This window comes from Malania oleifera, chromosome 4, assembly GCF_029873635.1.
Source record: "Malania oleifera isolate guangnan ecotype guangnan chromosome 4, ASM2987363v1, whole genome shotgun sequence".
In the NCBI taxonomy this organism is placed as follows: Eukaryota; Viridiplantae; Streptophyta; class Magnoliopsida; order Santalales; family Ximeniaceae; genus Malania; species Malania oleifera.
The window spans coordinates 25,433,965-25,455,878 of record NC_080420.1 but is presented as its reverse complement, the minus strand read 5'-3'; the positions used below and the strand labels follow the sequence as shown (position 1 = coordinate 25,455,878).

Genomic DNA, 21,914 nt, shown 5'->3' with positions numbered 1-21,914 from the left:
CCAGACATACAAACTCAGTATGAATGAAATAAAACAAAAATAGATTACAGCAAAAATAAAATAAAAGCAAATAGGTTAAAAGAGAGGAAATAGATATCAACCAGGCTGTGAAAATATTCATTGCTCTATAAACACCCTCTCTGTAATCAGAAAAATACTCTAATGACACCAATTGGTCTCTGGCAACGGCGCCAAAAACTTGACTCATTCTGAATTGTGCTTCCAAGTGTAGAAGTGTCAAGTTGTATCAAGGATAAGTCCAGGATCGCATTCCACAGGAACCACTGATTATCAAAGTATTTGTAAAAGTTTAGTGAAAACCTGTTGATGTAAAATACTATGTGAAACTCTTTTTGGACTTTTATGTTTATGAGAACAGTAAACAAAATGGGAAGTACTTTAGAAAGTGCTAAAATTAGATTGAACTCCTACCAAGATTCCAAAAATATAAATCCAATAACGCAGCCAAAACAAAACAGATTCGCTGAAACAATTCATCAAACACTTGGGTTATGGGTTCAATGTAGTTTTGCTTCCACCATTTACTAATTTCCTAGGCTTTACTCCTCTTCTTGTTAATCCAATCAAGGCATTAATAAGATGAAATTTTCAAACTTAAGCTCGAGTAAAGTTGCCACATCCAAACGGAACAAAATAAATACTCTCACTAAGCATCTACCGAAATTCATTTAAAAGTTAATTGATAAAAATCCTAGATTAAATCAAGGTTTTGTTGTGCCTAACGTCAACAACAAAACAAGAAATAAGAGCAAGCGATTTATCAATGATGCCTTCAATTCTCGGTTTAAGCCAAGTAAAAGTTTAACAATAACATCGAAGGAAAACTAATAAATCATGGAAAGCAACCGACATTGAACCGCAACCCAAGTTGTAGAACTTTGCTACTCATGTTTGCAATCCAAAATTTCCGGATCAAATTAATTCCACAATAACTCATTGCAACAATAAAATAGAAGACAAACTAAATTTAATAAAGCTTCAACAAATATTAAAATAACTCAAAGAGAGTGAGAGAGAGAAAGAAGAAGAGAGCAAAAATAAAAACAAATTAAACACACCAATAAAATAAACTCAACATGAACTCTAAATAAAAGTGCTTAATGTAATAATCAATACAAACTTTCAAACTAAATGCTAAAATATGTAATGACAAGGCAGTAAATGACAATAAATAATTAATTAACAAAAGAATAAAAAAGAGAGGAAGAGAGAGAGAAAGAGAGAGAGAGAGAGATTGAGAGAGATGGCCGTGAGGATTCACACAGCAGCAAGCTGCTGTTTTTCCTCTGGTGCGGCGCTCTTCCCTAGGCGAGGTGACCCCCAAAAACCTACTAAAAGCTTACCAAATGATAAACCCTAACTTTGCATTTTTACTTTAATGCCCTCACCTTTTCCAATTTGCAATTCGACTACACCTTTCCAGCCTCCAATTTTTTCCAATAAATGCCCTACGGCTTGCTTTGTTGGCAGCCCCTAGCCTCACTTTTCATTAAATACTCCAAAGCGCACACACACTAGCCCCTACTTTTTTTGATATTTTTTTCATTGTTTATTTCCTCCCCCAAGAACGGCTGCTCCTTTCAGCGCCTCTTCACACATGGGCTACCCGGCTTGGCGTGTTGTCTACATGGGCTTCAAAGCCCACTCACGTGGTCACATCAAAACTGCCGGCCCAGCTTCTTTCTCCGATTCTCATGCACACCCAACTCACAAATTCTTCCAGATTTTGTATTAAGGCGCAGCATGGCATGGCCCATGCATGCTTTTGTCCTCTCACGGCCTCTTCATGCATGAAATCACCCCACAGTTCCCAGGCCATCACGCACGGTCTCTCTTCAAGCTTGATACGACCCATATAAATCCATGCAAGGCTTCATAATATATGGCCTGCTTCGTCATGCATGGCTCAGCTCCTTCACACACGCACACGGCTCACGTACACGGCCTCTCTTTGCATGCATGACTCGGTTTTAATTTCTAAAAAATATCCTATAATAATAAAACACGAATATCCGTAACTTTACGGCAAAAATTGGATAATTATCTCAAATGAGCTCAATGTTGAAATACTGAACATAAATAGACATTTAATTAAAATTATAATCTTTAATGCATGATTTTAAACGCCTAATTACGCAACTTTGACGCGTAATCAGACATGTTGGACTTCTAAGGTTTCATTGTCTCAGAGAATGGTATAGAAGTTGAACCATCAAAGATTGAAGCTGTAGCCAGTTGGCCTACTCCAAGAACAATCACTAAAATAAGAAGTTTTCATGGTTTGGCCTCATATACAAGATATTATTCATAAGGAGTTTCAACACTATAGTTTCACCCATCACTAAGTGTCTCATAGGAGGGTAGTTCAATTGCACTCTGGAGGTTGGAGGGAGCTTTGAGAAGATAAAGAAGATGATGACCCAAGCGTCAATTTCAGCGTGACTTGATTTTTATAAGCTCTTTGAAGTTGATCGTGATGCATCAAAGGTTGGAATTGGGGCTGTCTTGAGTCAAGAAGGAAGACTAGTGGCTTATTTCAGCAAGAAACTCGAAAAGACTTCCAAAACTACTCTACTTATGACCTAGAGTTTTATGCTATTGTTCAAACATTGAAATTCTAGCTGCATTACCTTATCAAAGGTAATTTATTCTGAATTCTGACCATGCGGCCTTGAGATATCTCAATTCCTAAAAGAAGCTAAGTTGTAGGCATGCTGAATGGGTGGCATTCTTGCAAGAGTACACTTTCTCTTTGAGACATAAGGCTAATTTGTAAAATAGGGTTGCAGATGCTTTGATTAGAGGGGCATATTTGCTAAAAACCGTGTCTATTGGGTGTTGTTGGGTTGGAGCTAATCAAGGAACAATACAAACAAGACCCTTATTTTTCTTGAAATTCTTGAGAAATTTTTAGCTAGGGATTGTGATATGCGTGCAGAATTTGAGGGAATACATGATGTATGAATTGCATGCGGTAGGTTTAGGACTTAGGAGGTCATTTTGGCAGGGATTAGAAGCTAAATTTAGTGGCTGAAAGGTATTTTTCGCCTTCCATGTGCCGAGATGTGTATAAGTATGTTGATCGGTGGTACACTTGCCAAGTTTCAAAGGGGCAGCAGCAGAATGCAGATATTTACACTCCTTTACCAAGACCTTTAGCCCCGTGGGTTCATGTTAGCATTGATTTTATGCTCGGATTGCCACGGACAACTAGGGGTCTTGACTCTATCTTTGTAGTTGTGGACCAGTTTTAAAAGATGGCTCACTTTATCGTATGCAACAAGACTTTGGATGCAGCCCTTGTGGCTACTCTTTTCTTTGGGAAGTTCTCAGATTTTACATGGGGTACCAAAATTATTATATGTGATTGTGACACAAAGTTCCTTAGCCATTTTTGGAAGACCTTATGGAAGTTATTGGCTATAAAATTGCAGTACAACAGTGCCTATCCACTCAAGAAAATGGGCAAACTGAAGTGGTGAACAGATGTTTTGGGAATTTATTGCAATGCCTTGTGATGGACAACACTTGGCTATGGGACTTGATAGCCTATGCTAAAATTGCAGTACAACAGTGGAAATTTTATTGCAATGCCTTGTGATGGACAACACCAGTCAAGGCATAGTGACAATGCTATGGCCTATGCTGAAAGTTTAAAAGGGGTCCAAGAAAGCATCTAAAGGAGGCTTGAATGTGTGAACCAACTCTACAAGGATTCTGCTAATCATCACAGGCTGTTCAAGGAGTGTCAGGTTTGTGCTTTGATGGTTTTCCTTTGGAAAGAAAGATTTAGAGCAAGTGCTTATCACCATGGTCTTAAATTTCCTCAAAATTGTTCACATTTCCATCAAAATTTCTGCTTTCCATCATCCTTGAAATTGAAATGCAGTTGATTTCCATCTTGCATAATTTCTGTCAAAATTTTAACAAGTCATCCAAAATTTATTGAAACCTCAAAATTTTAGTGAAACTTGTCAAAAAGTTAATTATAGAACCAAATTTCCTTGGAGTTCAAATGTGAGATTTAGACGCAAAGTGAAATTGCTCCCTTAATTTTTCTTAGTATATATATATGTATGTATGTATAGATTGAAACAAAAGGTTATTATTAGGGCTTTTGAAACTATATGAAAAATTTAACTTACAACAAAAATTTATTTAACCATTCATGTAAATTATCTTTGTTTGTCTAATAAATAATATTTAATTGATTTTTGAATTTCATTTATATTAGTGGAATATGTTTAATGCACATTATATTAAAAATATGTTCAATACACATTATATTATGTTATGTTTAATACACATATTATATTACAACCATTGCACCTCATACTCAGCACAGATGTATTTATTTGTAAGATATTAATCCTAAAACTTACATTTTTATAAAAGAATTCCATGTTTTACTACTAATTTCCATTGTTTTTTCAAATGGAAATCGAAATGGATGTCAAAATAAAAAAATTGCATTGAAATTTCTGTACTTTTGGAGCTTCAAAATTTGAGTTGAAATCAAAATTTAAAACCTTGCTGACCACAGGTTGAAAAGTCAAATATTGGACCATGCAAAGTTCTATGCAAATTTGGTGAAAATGCATATGGAGTTAACTCCCTCATGGTTTGGATGTATCACCAATTTTAATGTGGTTGACTTGGACCCAGTCCATGGTGATACATGAAGTCTTGATTGCAAGAATTTCACCAAAGTCACATCTAGCAAGGTAGAAAAATGGGGCTGGCATGAAGCCACATCTTGCAAGGTACAAAGTCTTTGTTTCAAATTCTTGGAAAAATGGGCTGGAAGACCTGATTATGAGAATATATGGATTAGTGTGGAGGAATTCATGAAGATTGACCCTGACATGTGCTAGGTAGCCAAGATGACAACTCGAATGGTGGTGATTCCTTTCTAAGAAGAGGGGAATGATGCAAGTCTGCAATGTTTTTAAAATTTTCTGCTTATATCAAGCAACCCTATTTTTGGGTGCTAGGGTGTATTTCTATAATTTCTGTATTTTGGGGTCCATTTTGGTCAATTCAGCTATGAGGATTTTTGTGGTGAGATTTATTTTTGTCAGGACTTTAGAAGATGAGTGGTTTTAGAGTGGGGTTATATGCAAAATTGGAGTTTTCTCTTGGAAGCCTGGGATGGCTTCTCTTGGAAGCCTTGGGGTGGGTATAAATAGGAGCCTTTAGTTTCCAGGAGATTTTTGGCATTTATATTTTAGATGATTTCTCTCCTGAGCTTAGGTCCTGACTAGCTAGGGTTTGAAGATTTGGAGGCTTGGGCTTTGAGGATTTGACCCTTTGGTGCCTAACAATCCCTCCATTGCTGCTAAAGGCGTGAGGGGCTAGCAGAAAGCTGCTATTACGATTCCGAAAATGTGCCAAGACAGGTACTAATATGAAGATTAACTTGCTGTTGTTTCTAAAAGTTGCCCTATTTTTTGGCTGTGCCTAGTAACGGGAGTGACCTCTTTATTATTTTGAGGATTCTGTAGTTATTTGAATCATGAAAGGTTGCTAAAAAACTATTCTGGAATCTGAGCTTTTATTTGCGAATTGTTATACTATTCTACACTCATTTGCATCAACTGGTATCAGAGCTTGGAAGATTGCTTAGTGATGTGGGGCGTAGAGGACAACTAGCCTCGTGAGGAGTGTGGCCATGGCTTTGCCCAACAGTATGATGTGTTTTTTTAAAGCCACGAGGGGAAAACACTCCCTAGAGTGAACAATATTGGTGGGGCTGTGTATTAGCAAATTTGCAGCATGACATGTTGCTTAATCTGGTAGTTTTACCGACATCTTGTCATTTGGTTTGTTTTGCTTTCAATGCTAAGAGGACCTCTGCTTAAACGACCTGTTTCAAGATACATTACACATTAGGCGACATTGATATCTATTCTAGAAGTATCATGCATGCTTTTGTGGTAGTCTAGGCATTTTATGGCCCATAGTATGCAGACAAATTTCTCAGGATTAGGAGCTTGTGGGAGGAACTTATTGAATAGGGAGAGGGGGGGGGGGGGGCATATGTTAATTCTGTTTTGAAGAAGAGTTTGACAGGAGGGAGAACAAATGATTTCAATGGTTTTTGGGATTTTAAGGGAGTACTTAAGTATAGAGTGACACTTGCAGTTGCTGAGCTGAAAGATCTTTTGTGCTCTTTGTTTAGATAATGGTAAATAATAGAATGTGCTTAGTTTCATTGTCCAATATGATGTAGTTTTTTCACTTTGCTTTTCTCTTCCTTTTTTATTGCCTCCCTCCACAATAATTTTGCTATATTTGTCATAACTTTACAGCTCTCTTTTTTTTTTTTTCTAATTTAAATTTTTTACTTTTTAGTTCAATAATTTGAACAAAAGTATAATTTATGCAGCTACTTGTAGAGTAGCAGTGTGACAGAGACTTATTCAAATAATGGAGAGAAGAATCATAAATGTCTGGGATCAAATTCTTTTAGTCCAATTTATAATACTAGTGCATTTCTCTAAAATTTTATGGCTGATATGGTGATATTTCTATTGCACCTGGAACATCAGGCATAGGCTATAGTACAAAATATCTCAGCTATTTGTTCTAGACAATTAAGTACTAATCATCGTCGGTAGGCTAATGGCATCATCATTGTCAATGGATATTTTTATGCTCCACATTTGGCTTGATGAAATGCTTACAACGTCTTTTACACACCTTCTCAGTGAATGGATCTATCATGAATCGGCCACCAATTTCTGCTGGAAATGTTCCCACTGCAACTGTAAAAGTTGTAAGATTCAGAGATCCTTTCATTTTTTAGATTTTTTTTTTTTGCAGTAAGAGAATGCTATTGTTATCCTTTTTTATTTTGTTCTATTTTTTATGTTGTAATACTTAGTGGTTATTAACTAATGGCACACTATTCTAGGAGCCAAGCACTGTTACTTCGATAGTATCTGGACCTTCGTTTCCACATATTCCACCTGTTTCACGCGCTCCTTCTCAAGGAGTCCCAAGCTTGCAGACATCATCACCACCCTCTTCTTCTCAGGACATGATCTCAAACGTTGACAATGTGCAAGAATCGAAACCAATGTCACAGTCCTTACGTCCTGCAGTTCCTGCTGCTGCAAATGTGAGCATTCTGAACAATCTTTGCCAAGCACGACAAGTGATGAACTCTGCAGCTCTGACTGGGGGAACCTCTATAGGTCTTCAACCGATGGGTGGAACTCCTATGGCCATGCATATGTCAAATATGATATCCAGTGGGATGGCATCTTCTGTGCCGCCTGCTCAGACAGTTTTCTCATCTGGGCAATCAGGTACATCAATCACTGGGTCAGGAACCCTGGCAGGGACTGCACAAGTTGCACAAAACTCTGCACTTGGTTCATTCACTTCTGCAAATTCGAATGTTTCTGGCCATCCAAATCTAGGCATCTCACAGTCATTGGGTAATCTTCAAGGAGTTAGTATTAGCCAATCAGTATCGGGCATGAGCTCAGGAAATATTTCAGGAGCACAAATGGTACAAAGCGGAATTGGCATGAACCAGAACATGATGAATGCCCTTGGTCAATCAGCTATTTCTTCTGGCACTGGCACTGGCACTGGCACTGGCACAATGATTCCCACTCCAGGAATGTCTCAATCAGTACAATCGGGAATGCAAACTCTTGGCACAAACAACAATTCTGCTGCAAATATGCCCTTACCACAGCAACCATCGAGTACTTTGCAATCCGCACAATCCAAATATGTGAAAGTGTGGGAGGTACATCTAATGTTCATTTTTGAGTGATTGAAGTAACATTTGTTGACTGCAGAGGGCAATGATGCTTTCCAAAAAATTGAATGGTTATTTTGACATCAATATTATCTCTAAATGTTGCAGTTGTTTAGAAGTTTGTTGCCTTTGAATTACACAAGAATCCTTTGTTATGCAAATAGTTTTCTCTAGTAGGTAATTATTATGTGTTTAGATATCAGCTGAACCATCTCTTCAATCAAATAAATAAATAAGTCACCTGCTTAACTAGCTGTAGTGAAGATTACCTATCTGCAGCATATATAGTTTTTTCCCTTGTTAAAAAAAATGTTTGGAAGCATTCGCAACATTATCTTGGCATGCATAAAAAAAAGGTAACAACAACAACAAATCAAGCTTAGGTCTTCACCAGGTTAGGTCAGCTACATGAATCTTTTTCTGCCAATTCACATGATTGGTGGCATTACCTTTTTCTGCTTAAGAGCTATTAGATCCCTCTTCACTATCTCATTTGATGAATTTAGGTCTACCCCTCCCGCTTTGACTTCCAGTAACAGTAATTTGCTCACTCCTTGTCGTTGGTGCGCTATTTGGTCTATATTTGAATTGTCCAAACCATCTAGGCTGCCCCTTCCTTATCTTTTCTTCAATTGATGCTGGGCCTAACTTATTATGAGTAGGTCTGTTCCTTAATTTATCCTTTACTATTATATCATTCATCGACCTTGACATTTGCATTTCAGCAACTTATGCTTCTGTGAATACATTCGAATAATTAAACGTTTCACAATTAGTGAACTGAATTCATTTTTATAACCTACATTTTCTAACAAAATCGATCTATGATCATAAGCAAGTACATGAATATACTCTTGAAAAATAAGTGGATATAGAAAGTCATATTGTCGAGATCTATCTCGTTCTAAATATTTTTGTAATTTCTCCATTTGAATTCTCAAAAGTTTGTATTTTCTTATTGCTGATCAACGATGATTACAATATCAGGCAACCCCATTATATATTTAATCCCACCCAGATATGTTTGCAAATGAGATAATTGTCTCTTCAACATAGCCACATCTCTTTTTGGAAGACAATTGAGTTATTTTTTGAATATGTTGTTTCTTAGTTGCCTAACATTCTGATCCATAAATCATTGGCTGGTCTTATAGCCATCCTATAAAGCTTTCCTTTTGTCCATAAGGGTATTCTACTATCAAACAGCATTCCCGAAGCACTTCATTTTAGTCAACTTGCTTTAACTCTACATCCTTTTCAGCATTTCCATAAATTATTCCATCTGTTGCAATTGAATGCTAAAACAACTTTTTGGTTTCTCCTTTTCTTAAACAAATAAGTTAGAATTTCTTTAATAAAGCTGCTTCATATAATCCTGTCGAGACCAGAATAATCCGGACAGTGAAGAAGGATAAAAGAAACTGCTGATTGTTCCAGTGTTGATTTATTTTTATAAATAGAAAGCACATGAGAGGGCAAAAGACTAAAATATCCTCTAGAACCCAGATCCAAAAATACCCCTATATTGAAACAATTATGAGTCATATCTTTTCAACGCTACATCAAGCTCTAGCATACGATTGTGCGCACAACCTCCAAATGCACCTATTTTGGCTTTTCCATAACCTGGCTCAAAATGCCAACTAGGGATGTAAGTGAGTCAAGCTGGCTCGTGAGCTACTCGTGCTCGATTTGTCTATAACTTGATTTGATTCTACCCAAATTTGAGTTGAGCTCGGGCTGCTCAAGTGTCTTGATGGGTTGAGTTCAAGTTCTGCAATACTACTCACAATTATATATTTAACATGTTTTATACATGTATTAAATATTATCTTATAATCAAAGTCACCCTAATTGAGTTAAGCTTTAGTTTTAAGAACTTACACTTTACTTGAGTCAAGCTTGTGCTCTACGATTTTTTAGATTGATCAAGCTTGTGTAGACTATCAAGTTTCGAGCTCAAATTTTTTTTTGTGTTGAGTGGAGTTCAAGTATCTCATGTGACTTAACTCAACTCAACTCAAATACACCCCAAGTCTCCAATAGAAAAAGAAATGTAAATAAACTTTCTAATGAGCCAGTTATATTTGAATTTATCATCAAATCCTTCGTGTCACTAGTTGAAAGTTCCATAAGTGGATCCACAAGTCTATCAAAAGGTTTTTCTTAGATTTATTTGAGTTGAATCAATTCAAAACAATGGGATACTCAAAATTGAATCTAATTGAACATTTTAAAGCTTGAAATTTGACTTGAACTTCATCAATCTTGTAATTTCTAAACTTAATCTCAATTTGGTTATAAAATAATAGCAAATAAGTGTATAGGATATATATAAAACAGATCTAAAATTAAATATATGTATACAATATATATATATATATATAATGGTCCAAGGGTGGGGATTGTAACACAATGTTGTTTCATGGGGTGGAGAGTGACAGGAGTAAAAAGGAATTTCATTAAAAAATTTGAGGATGATAGGGGTTTGATTGCGTTGCGGTTATGATTGCAGATTTCTTTAGGAACTTATTTCCAAAGGAGGAGGATGTAAAATTATGATTAGAGGGTTTGAATTGGTGCCCTATCTCGAGTGACGAAGTGGAGTGGCTTGAGCGGCATTTTGAGGAGGCGATTAGAGATGTTGTGTTTAAGATGGGCAGAGAGAAAGCTCCGGGGCTGGACGGTTTTACAATGTGCTTTTGTTTCAGGATTGTTGGTAGCTGCATATCTACCTCATGGTTGGATAGTAAATGTTTGGATTCCTGCAATTATTATTATTATTATTATTATTATTATTATTATTATTATTAGGCATTACTGAATATGAAAAGCTTATTATATGGGATCCCTTTTTCTTTTTGAAGGATGATCCTTTTAGTCTTTCATGAGTTCTTTGCTAGTGTATTGATAGGAGTCTCAATCCCACATTTATTACTTTAGTTAGTAAAAAAGACTGCGCTACTGGAGGTAAAGACTTTAGACCAATTAATTTTGTTACAAGTGTTTATACGACGTCAACTGAAGCCTTATCTAAGAGATTAGCAACAATATTGGTGGAATACAAATCTTAGATTATGCATTGGTGGCCAATGAGGTGGTTGAGGACACTGTTAGAAGAAAGAAAAGGGGTTTGTTTTTGAAATTGGACTTTGAGAAAAGCCTATGACCAATTAAGTTGGGGTTTCTTGGATAGAGTTATCGATAGAAGAGGTTTTGGAGGAAGATGGAGGAATGATTGTGGGCGTCTCTCTGAGTTTTTCTGTCTTGGGTAATAGGGAAGTTCAAGCTTCTAGGGGTTTTAAGCGGGGTGATCCCCCATCGCCCTTCCTTATTACTATTGTGGAAGAAGCTTAAGTTGTTGATTGATAAGAGGGGTTGCAAGGGGCTTGGTGGGAAAGAATTAAGGTGGATAATGAAGATTTGCCCATTTTTCACTTTCAATTTTTGATGATACCGTTCTCTTTCTTTTAGAGGATAGGAGCAGCTTTTCTAATGTGCTAACCATTCTTCAAGTTTTAGAGAAGGCGTCAAGGTTAAAAGATTAACTTTTCTAATAGGGGTATTGTAGGACTAGGCATTGATACCAACTCTTTTTCTAGGTTAGCAGGTTGTGGTGTTTTGAGTTGGCCTATTACCTACTTAGGTGTTCCTTTAGGGAGCAGTCCTACTGTTGATTCTGTTGGGACTTGGTGTAGAAGGTGGATGGGTGGAAAGAAGTGTTTTTCATTTTATTCTTGCTTGTATTTTTTCTACTGCCCCATATTATTATCTCTTTTTAGAACTTTGGTGAGAGTTGCCTTAAGATTAGAGAAGTTGGTGAGGATTTTTTATGGTTGGGTATTTTCGAGTAGGAGAGAGATCATTTAGTTGGGTGGAACCGTGGAACATTGTGAGCAGTTCTGAAAGGGGGGGATGCCTAGGTCCAAGTAATTTGGTGTCTAAAATTTCCTTTTTGGGGAAAGGTTACGACATTAGAACCTAACTCTCTTTGGCACAAGGTAATTCGTAGAAAATTTAAACTTTTATAAAATAGATGGGAATTAGTGTTTGTCAGGTGTTTTCAATGGGTGCCTTGAGGTTTGTCTCAGGGTATTTTGGGGTCAAAGTGCATCAAGGTGCAAGTCTTGAAAGGCACGTGCTTTTTGTCTACTAGGTGCACACCCAAGATAAAAAATGTGCCTTTGACACCTTGCCAAAAAATGCGTATGCATAATGGGAACACATTTATATATTTTTCTATCAAAAATATAGAAGTGAAAGAATATATTTGGACTAGGGACTTCATTCAGTCGTTCCATAACAGAAAGTGAAGAGATGAGCTGCTAGCCTCTCTAATCACTCTCGCCTTTCGCTCAAATTTGTGCGCACGCAGCTTCATCACTTATTGATTGATGGTCGCATGCAGGCAGCTTCACCAATGACCTCTCTTGACCTTCTTCTCTCCCTAATGATCTTCAGCAATCAATGATTGACCCCTCGACTGTTTCTGTTCTTGAAAAAAAATTCCTTTGTATTCTACTCTCTCTAGGATGATGTGCATGACAAGCGCAAAGAGAGTCGAGATAGAGAAGGGCTGAACTGCTGGAATTAGGGTCATGAGAAACTTCGTCAAACCGTCTTACCTTCTCAAGCAATGTGCTTTATTATTATTGGTTGAAAAGTAACCCATTAATAATGTCATTACCTTGGAAAGGCATGTGACTCTGGCTGTAGCTTTGCTGTTTATGGGCAAAGACAGCTGAAATTGTATGAAATTGAAGTGTTAGAATTGTATATAAATGATTTCATAATCCATTTAATCATATTTTATTATTCAAAATATATACACTTTATTTTTATATATTTTAAAATATAAGTTAAAAGTCCCAAAAAGGCTTATGCCTCGAAGCCTAGAGGTATATATCTTACTTCTCGCCTCATTTGGGGAAAAATGCCTTGCCTTGTGCCTTCACCCTTAAAAACACTGAGTGGGTTGTTAATATTACTTACTAGAGTGCGAAATATGTGTTTCAAATCTATCGACCTTCCTTTCCTAATATTCGTTACAAAGTTGAAAATGGGGAGAGAATCCATTTTTGGGATGATAATTGGATGGGAATGTTCCTTTGGCTATTGGTTTCCCTTGTCTTTTTCATTTATTTGTCCTTCACGAGTCGCCTATTGCCACCTTCTTCATTTTGCAAGAGAGTGGCCTTTCTTGGGATTTCATCTTGGTAGGAAGCTCAACAAGAGAGAAACTAACGAGCTTGCTTCTTTGACTATATTTTTTGATTATTTTTATGTCGGTGGTTAGTAATAAGCATGTTTGGAGTTCTGATTCATTTGGGGATTTCTCATGCAAATGTTTTTTCTCTCATTTAATCCAAGACCCTACCAACCCTTTTGCGCTTTCTTCTCTAACCTGTAAAGCTAACGTTCGTTCAAAGATCAACGTATTTTCTTGGAATTCCATCCTTGAGAAAGTAAATACAAATGATTTATTTCAAAAGGGCAGACCTAACATGACCCTGTCTCCAGATGCTTGTGTGCTTTGTTTTAAGAATGGAGAAAATTGTTCACTTGTTTTTACATTGTACCTTCTCTTGGGGACTTAGGAGTAATTTGTTTGGGATATTTGGTGAAATTGGGTGTCTCCAAGATGGTCTCGTGGAGAGGTGAGGAGAGAGGGAGTGGTGGTTTCTCATCTTCAATTTATTGATGATATCATTTTCTTCCTAGATGATCATAGCCTTTTTTTAGGAGAATTTGTGGCATTCTCCAAGTCTTTGGGAGGCTGTTTGGGCTCAAAATAAATATGGGGAAAGTGGTTTAGCAGCCTTAAATGTACCCGTTGAGCAAGCTAGAAAATGGGCTAATGATGTGGGGTGTAGTTTATTGAATTGGCCTTTGAATTATTGGGGGTTCCTCTATGATGGAATCCTAGAGCGGAAGACTTTTGGAATCCATTTGTGGAAAGGGTGACGAAGAGACTAGATGGTTGGAAGGGGGCTTTGTTCTCTCTTGGGAGTAGAATAACTCTTAGTCATGTCGGTCTAGCATTATGTTGTATTTCTTGTTAGTTTTTGAAATTCCAATGGGGATTGCTAGAAAGCTTGAGAGAATCATGAAAGATTTTTTGTGTTCTAGTATGAGAAGTCCTAGGAACCTTTAATGAGCTGGGTTGAGGATTGTTAGAAAGGAGGTGGAGGCTGTGTCTTTGGTAATTTGCTGTCAAAAAGCATCGCCCTTATAGCTAAATTGTTATGGTTTTTCCCCCTTAGAAGATAGTTACCTTTGGCATATAATTGTTAAGTTTGGGTTGGATGAGAATGACTGGGACACCAATGCTAGTTTAAGATGTTCTTTGGGGAGTCTGTGGATGTCTATTTCTTAGATTTATTCTCTAGTTTCACTCCTCACACTAAATGAGGTGGGGAGGGGTTTCTGGGTTTTCAGAGAGACCCTTGGCTTTGGAATGCTTCTTTCTCCACATTTTTCCCTTGGTTTTTAAGATTGAGCTTTGAGTCGAATAGAGTTATTTCTTTCTTTGTTGGCAATTTGAGTAGTCCTTTGGTTTCTTGGAATTTCTATTTCTGGAGATCTTTGAACGTCAGGGAGATGGTGGAGTTTTCATCACTGTTATCCTTATTGAATAACTATAACCCGTCCTCAGGAAGGGATGCTTTTTCGTGGTCTTTAAATCAATTGGGAGTGTCTTTTAACAAATCTTTATTTGAATTATTAAACTATTCAAACTTTTCACTTCATCTCTATCCTTTTATTTGGAAGGCCAAAGTTCCCCCCAAAAGTTAGGATTTTATGTGGTTGGTTGTACTTAACAAAATTAATACCAATAACTTGATGCAGATTAGGAGATCTTTGGAGGCTATCTTTCCTAATGTTGCACGCTCTGTTATATGAATTCGGAGACAAAATCTCATCTTCTTTTGCATTGTGAATTTTCTTGGAGGATTTGGAACAAACTGTACGGTATCAATGAGAGTTGGGTTTGTCCTTTTTTAGTGGAAGGTTTGTTAACTTCCTCCTCCCTAGGTTTTGGAGGAAGGATAGAGCAGCATTGTGGATGTGTGGTATTTGTAGTTTTATGGGGTTTATGTCAAAGAATTGTGTGAATGGCCGAATGGTTTGGCCTTGAGTTCTGTATATATATATATATAGACTTTACAAGAATGCTATACATGGAAAGTAAATAAGTACTAGCATGATTCTAGCCCAATACATCTAAACTATAATCTGTGAAGCCCTATACATGTAAACTAAATATATGCTAACTGTACAAAATAATGAATTGAGAAATAAGGAAATAATTGTGGGCTGAAGTAAGGAAAGAAATCTTTTGCTTTCCCGTTTGCTGTTCCATTGACAGCCCCCCTCAAATTGATGCGGGTTGATCAACAAGCATCAATTTGCTACTTAGGAAGCAATGCTAATGACGCGTGAGAGCCTTGGTGAAAATACCAGCAATTTTTAATTTAGTGGAAATATGTGGAAGAGTGATAACACGAGCTTCAAATGCTTCACGGATAGAGTGACAATCGACTTCAATATGCTTCGTGCGCTCATGATAGACAAGATTGGTCGTGTTTTGGATAGCACTCGTATTATCTGCATGTAGAGGTGTAGGATCGGTCTCAAAAAAATCTAGCTTAACAAGCAGACTTCAAAGCCAAATAATTTCAAAACAAGCAAAAGACATCGCTCGGTATTCAGATTCCATCGATGACTTAGAAACTCTGTCTTGCTTCTTACTGTTCCAAGAGATCAATGCATCACCTAAGAACACACACCAATTAGTGATGGAACGACGTGTATCCGCACAACTAGCCCAATCAGCATCGCTATAAGCAGCAAGGCGAGTAGAATTGCCTATAGAGAAGAATAAACCACGGGCAGAAGTGCCCTGAACATAGCGTATGATCCTTCGGATAGCAGCCAAATGAAGATGACGAGGAGTATGAAGAAATTGGCTAACTTGCTGTGCAGCAAAAGAAATGTCTGGTCTAGTAATTGTGAGATAGACAAGACTGCCCACCAACTTCCGGTATAAACTAGGATCAACAAGTAAGTCACCTTCCTCTTTGCGAAGCTTGACATTTAATTCCATGGGAGTATCAATGGAAGTACCCTTCTGAAGGCCAGCTATGGCCACCAAGTCACTAGCATACTTATGTTAATTGAGTGAAATACCTGAGGGACTATGATTCACCTCAAGACCTAGAAAATATGTGAGAGACCCAAGATCTTTCATATGAAAGGACTCTGAGAGATGAGTCTTGAGCTGAGCAAGTAAAGCAGAATCGGAACTACTAATCACAATATCATCAACATAAACCAACAACAATACCCATGTTTGATTTTCGAAGAAACAATGAAGTGTCATACCTGCTATGCTTGAATGAAAATTGTAATAAAGTGGTGCGAAATTTATCAAATCAGACCCTTGGATCTTGTTTGAGACCATAAAGAGAGCGACGAAACTTAACACATATGTGAAATCGGAGAGGGAAACATGCCCATGAAGAAAAGCATTCTTGACATCCATTTGATGTAGTGGCCAATTACTGGAAGCAACAATAGCTAGAATCATATGAACAGTAGTCATCTTAGCCACAAGAGCAAAAGTCTCTTCATAATTGACACCATATTCCTGATTATTCCCAAGTGCAACAAGGCGAGCTTTGTAATGATCCAGACTCCCATCATATCGGACCTTGACTGAGTAAACTCATTTACAACCCAGAGGAACAATGGTGGGAGGACAAGGCTCAATGTCCCAGGTGTGGTTGGATTCTAGAGCGGCAATTTCTTCTTGCATAGCTTGTCACCAACAATCATGCTGGGCAGCATGTGAGTAGGATGTGGGAATATCTTAATTGGACAATGCATTAGTAAGAGATGAAACAGAATTACTAGAACTTGAAAAGGGAAACCCATACCTATCCGGGGGTACAGACAATCGAGAAGAGCGACGTACCAAAGGTTCTGGAGGTGCTGCAACTAACTGAATCTGGAGTGTGGTAGGATTAGATAGCGGATGAGCTGCTGGAAGAGATTGTGGGTGGGAGTGTCGCGTATACACAATACCTAGTTTAAAACGAAAACTTACTTGATGAGGATTAGAGAATTGCTTCTCAAAGGAGGGGAGAATCACAGTTGAAGAGGAGGGTACAGAGGACACGGGAAAGAAGTGTTGATTTTCAAAGAAAATAACATTCCTAGAAATGCTTGTACGATGTAATGTAGGATCATTGCAAGCAAATCCCTTTTGACACACATTATATCCCAAGAATGCACATCGAATAGATTGAGCACATAATTTATGTCACTTATGAGGAGGTAAATGAACAAAACATACACAACCAAAGGTACGGTGGTTATCGTAACTAGGTTGCTTAGCAAATAAGCAGAAATAGTGAGACTCCATGAGTAGGACTTGAGAAGGTAAACGATAAATCAAGTAGCAGTAGTTTTGAGAGCCTTAACCCAAAACAAGGATGGAACAGAGGATTCTAGCAAGAGAGTACGTGCCACATCTAGGAGATGACGATTTTTTCGTTTGGCTACTCCATTCTGTTGGGGAGTAGCGGGACATGAACGTTGATAAATAATACCTTTAGAAGCCAAAAATGCCTGAAACTTAGTAAACACATATTCACCACAAGAATCTGTGCGTAATGTCTTAATAGAAGCAAAAAATTGATTGTCAACATATGCTAAAAACTCAGTGAAAGTACGAAAAAACCTCAGATTTAGAGCGAAGAAAGTAGACCCAAGTAAATCTGCTATGATCATCAACAAAAGTCACATAGTATTTAAATTTTTCATGTGAACTAACCAGGGAAGGTCCCCAAACATCACTATGGATAAAATCAAAGCATTGAGAAGCTCTGCTAGCATGCAAAGGAAATGGAAGAGTTTTGCTTTTACTAAGTTTGCAAGAGGCACACTCAAGAGATAAAGAAGAACGTTCTTTATTACCAAGTAAACTAGAATTCAATACACGAGATAAGATTTGTGTATTGGGATGGCCTAAACGACGATGCCACATCATATTAAGATCTGAAACATTATTACATGCAAAAGACTTAATAGAAGAAACTGGAGAACGTGCTGGAATAGGAAAAAGTAGTGGAAACAAGTGCCCCACCTTAGGTCCCTTCGCAACCGGCTCCTCTGTTACCTGGTCCTACACAGCATAACCATTACTAGAAAAATTAACAGTACAATTGTTATCAACTAATTGACCAATAGAAATAAGATTTGTGGAAAGCTGAGGAGCAAGAAACACATAAGTGAACTTAGAAGAGGCATCTTCGACAGCAGCTATTGGCAAAGAACTGCCATTGGCAATCTAAATAGCTGATTGATCAGTGTAGGGCCAAACATGACACAGGGTAGTGGGATTATTCGTCATGTGATTAGAGGCACGCGAGTCCACATACCAGTGTTTAGTAGAATTGTTACCTTGGAGCCCCATTGCTGATAATGCTGAAATTAGCATTTGTTGCACCGTTTTGGGTGTGCAATAATTTGTTGTAGGAGGTTCCGGAATAGAGGAGTCACTTGAAGAAGAGCCAGGGGCTGTAAAAGTCACTGTGGGGGGGTACAATAACAGAAGTCTATATTGCCTGCGCCTGACAATTCTGCGGGTGGATACGACAGTCTTTGATAATGTGACCTTCCTTGCAATGAGAGCAGAATTTCTTGGAACAATTTGCAGCGATATGCCCAAATTCTTTGCAGCAAAAATAGTGTAAGGTGCTAGATTGCGTAGGCGGTCCTCGTCCTTGAGTAGCATAAGCCACTAGGACAAACCCTGAATGACCATGAGATTGTGCTATATTAACTTGAGTACTAAGCCGTTGTACTTCATGAAGTAACTCACCAAAACAAGCATCAACAGAACGAACAGGAGAGCGATTCGGCAGAGACGAGCGAACAGATTCATACTCGGGGGGGAGTTTCATAAGAAACTTATCACAATGACTAGTCTCGTGAAGACGTTGAATAATGGGAAGAGAGGCAACAGGAACATACGCAGTAACCAGATCATAATATTCGTTCCAAAGAGTCAGAAACCAGGAATAATAGTCTTGGATGGAACGATTATCATGTTGAAACATGGCAATCGTATGCTCTAACTGAAAACGAAAGGCACCATTATCTTGATGATATACTGTTTTTAAATGAGTCCACATGGATTGAGCGGTGCGATAAGGCCGCAAGTTGGGGACAATATGTGGCTCAACCGAGCCAAGAAGCCAAGACATAATTTGAGCCTCAAGCACAACCCAAGGACAAGCCGCTGAATCCTTGGCACCAAGCACAACCCATGAAGGACAAGCCGTTGACTCCTTGGATTTATCAGGATTGGGTGCACAATCGGTGGCATCAATATGGCCCCAAAGATCTTTTCCCTTTAGGAAAAGTTCAAATTGAAAAGTCAACGAAGAATAATCGTTGCCCATAAACTTGGCACACGCAGGTGCGGAGTCCATGCTAAATAAAGTAAAAAATCGAGAAGCCCCCCCCAAAATAAAAACAGACTGCTGAAAGAAAAAGACCACCAGAAAATCTAGAAGCCCAAAAATAAATCAGCGCAGGTACAAATAAAACCAAGAGCAACCTGCCTGCCCTAAAAAATAAATCTTGAACCAAAAAACCTGCTGTGCTGAGAATCACAAGGACAGAGAAGCACCAGAAACAGCAACAGAGAGAACCAGGACCAACCTTCCTGCACTAAAAATAAATTTGAACCAAGAAACCTGCTGTGCTGAGAATCACAAGGTCAGAAACCTGTTGTGCCGAGACAGAGAAGCACCAGAAACAGCAACAGAAAGCTGTTTCTTGCTGTGCCAAGAATCACAAGGACAGAAGCCTGCTGTGCCGAGACAGAGAAGCACCAGAAACAGCAACAGAAAGCTGTTGCCTGCACTAAAATAAGTGGCAAACCTGAAAACCTGCTGTGCCGACAGCCACTCAGCCACAGAAATACTGAAAGAACAGAGAACAAAAATATTCCAGAAGAGAAAAAAAAAAACCCACAACAACCACAGAATTGTGAAACACCTCCGAAACTGAGGAGACAAAAATTCGAAGGGGAAAAAAACTTAGCAGTCGGCTGCCTCTGATACCATGTCAAAGTATTGTGTGAATGGCTGAATGGTTTGACCTTGAGTCCTGTTTATTATATATAGACTTTACAAGAATGCTATACATGGAAAGTAAATAAGTTCTAGCATGATTCTAGCCCTATACATGTAAACTATAATCTGTCAAGCCCTATACATGTAAACTAGATATATGCTAACTGTACAAAATAATGAATTGGGAAATAAGGAAATAATTGTGGGCTGAAGTAAACGAAGAAATCTTTTGCTTTGCTGTTTGTTGTTCTGTTGACAGTTTATGGACTAATGCACAGATATTTTCTAGGAAGAAGTTAAACTGTGCACCGGTGTGGGAAAAGTTTCATTATATGGCTTCTTTGTGGTGTGTCGGGTTTGGCATTTTTTGGGTGTTAATTCTCCGAATTTACAAAGAGATTGGAGGAACTTGGTGGTTTGATGATTTCCTCTCTTTGCTGTTTTTAGTTCTTTATTTCTGGTTTGGCTCAGACTTTTACCGGGAGATGTCTTATTCTCCCTCTTGTGAATTATTTCCATATTAATGAAAATTTATTTTTCTATAAAAAAAGGGGTTTGTGCAGCTTCTTTGGACCATTTTTGTGTTATTATCTTTGGAGGTTTTGGTAAGAGGAAAGAGAAGGAATTTTGTGGTGTACTGTTCTGGCTATCATTTCATGCATTTGGTTGGAAGGAAATGCTGGAATCTTTTTAGTGTTGCCACTTCTAGTAATATGTTTTGGAGATACTGGTATTCCTGGCATCCCGTTGGTTTTGAGAAAATGGATTTTTTGGGCATCGTACTTTGGAAGGCATGCAGTGGGATTGGTGGACTTTACTCTATTGATTTGTCTCAATTTGTCTCGAATTTACTTTCTTTTTGTTTAACTGCTTTCTGTTTGTAATGGGAGGATATCTTGTTCTCTCTGGTTTTTTCTTTTTTCTTTTTCATTGCCGTCTTCCATCTTTCTTCCTTAATACAATTCTTTGTTTATAATAATAATAATAATAATAATAATAATAATAATAATAATAATATATGTATGTTATTTTTCACAATTATTAGGTTATACACTTTTTCTTGACAATTCGAAGAAATGGATAGATAGGTAATTTTTCAAAAAATAAATCATTTTTTTTGAAAATATACATGATGGAGTGGCGGAGCCATAAATTGACCAATTGTCTAGGGAACACCTAGCCCAACAATATATACATGCATGCATGCACACACGCATACATACACGCATACATATGTATGTATGCATATATACGTATATATATATTTATATAATATGCTCATGTGGTAGGGTTTTGAATTTTGACAAGTTATATGCATTGTTTATTTTAATATTAATTGAGAGGAACTCTAGAATTTTTCATGTAAAATCAACTTCTCTCCATTGATTGCAAGATAGAGTTGTTTTCCTTGCTTCTTTTTGGGTGCATTCTTTGGGTAGCTTTCGCGGAATTTTGTTTGCTGATCTCCACAGGATTGGATGGGGAATTTATTATATCTTTTTATTTTGGTTCATTTAGGAGGATATCTTGTTCTCCACTATGTTGAATTTCTTTTCTTTTCTATTAATGATATTCTTTTTCTACCTTCATTTATTTATTTTTTAATATTAACTTATTTAATGGATGGCTATTTTTTTTTAGTGTTTATATTTCACTTTCACATTTGACTTAACTACCTGGTACTTGCATGTCTCCATAACTATTCAAGCACAATTGAAGTACATATAATACATAAATTGAGTCACATGACGCCATTTTTGGATACAAATACATATATTAATTAACATCATTTTAAATTAATATATAAAAGTGTTGCCACTTCCAGTTATATGTTTTTTCTAATCTACCCGTACCCCTTCTATTGGCACTAAAAAAACATGTAAGACAAAAATATCCTCACACCACATAATTACTAGATTAGCCTATTCTTTATAACATCTTTCTTTCCCTACATAGAATTCATTTTC

At 37.4% G+C, this 21,914-nt stretch overlaps 1 protein-coding gene across 3 annotated transcripts in view; it reads left to right on the top strand.

The window, feature by feature from the left end:
* Positions 1–21,914, top strand: part of LOC131153586 (mediator of RNA polymerase II transcription subunit 25) — a 109,527-nt gene that overhangs the window by 63,764 nt on the left and 23,849 nt on the right. For 2 of the 3 annotated variants that reach the window (XM_058105998.1, XM_058105997.1), the window contains exons 8-9: positions 6,732–6,799; positions 6,938–7,786. In XM_058105998.1, coding sequence (XP_057961981.1) covers positions 6,732–6,799; positions 6,938–7,786 — 917 coding nt within the window. The remainder of the gene's footprint in view (positions 1–6,731; positions 6,800–6,937; positions 7,787–21,914) is intronic. The other variant, XM_058105999.1, reaches the window with a different exon arrangement.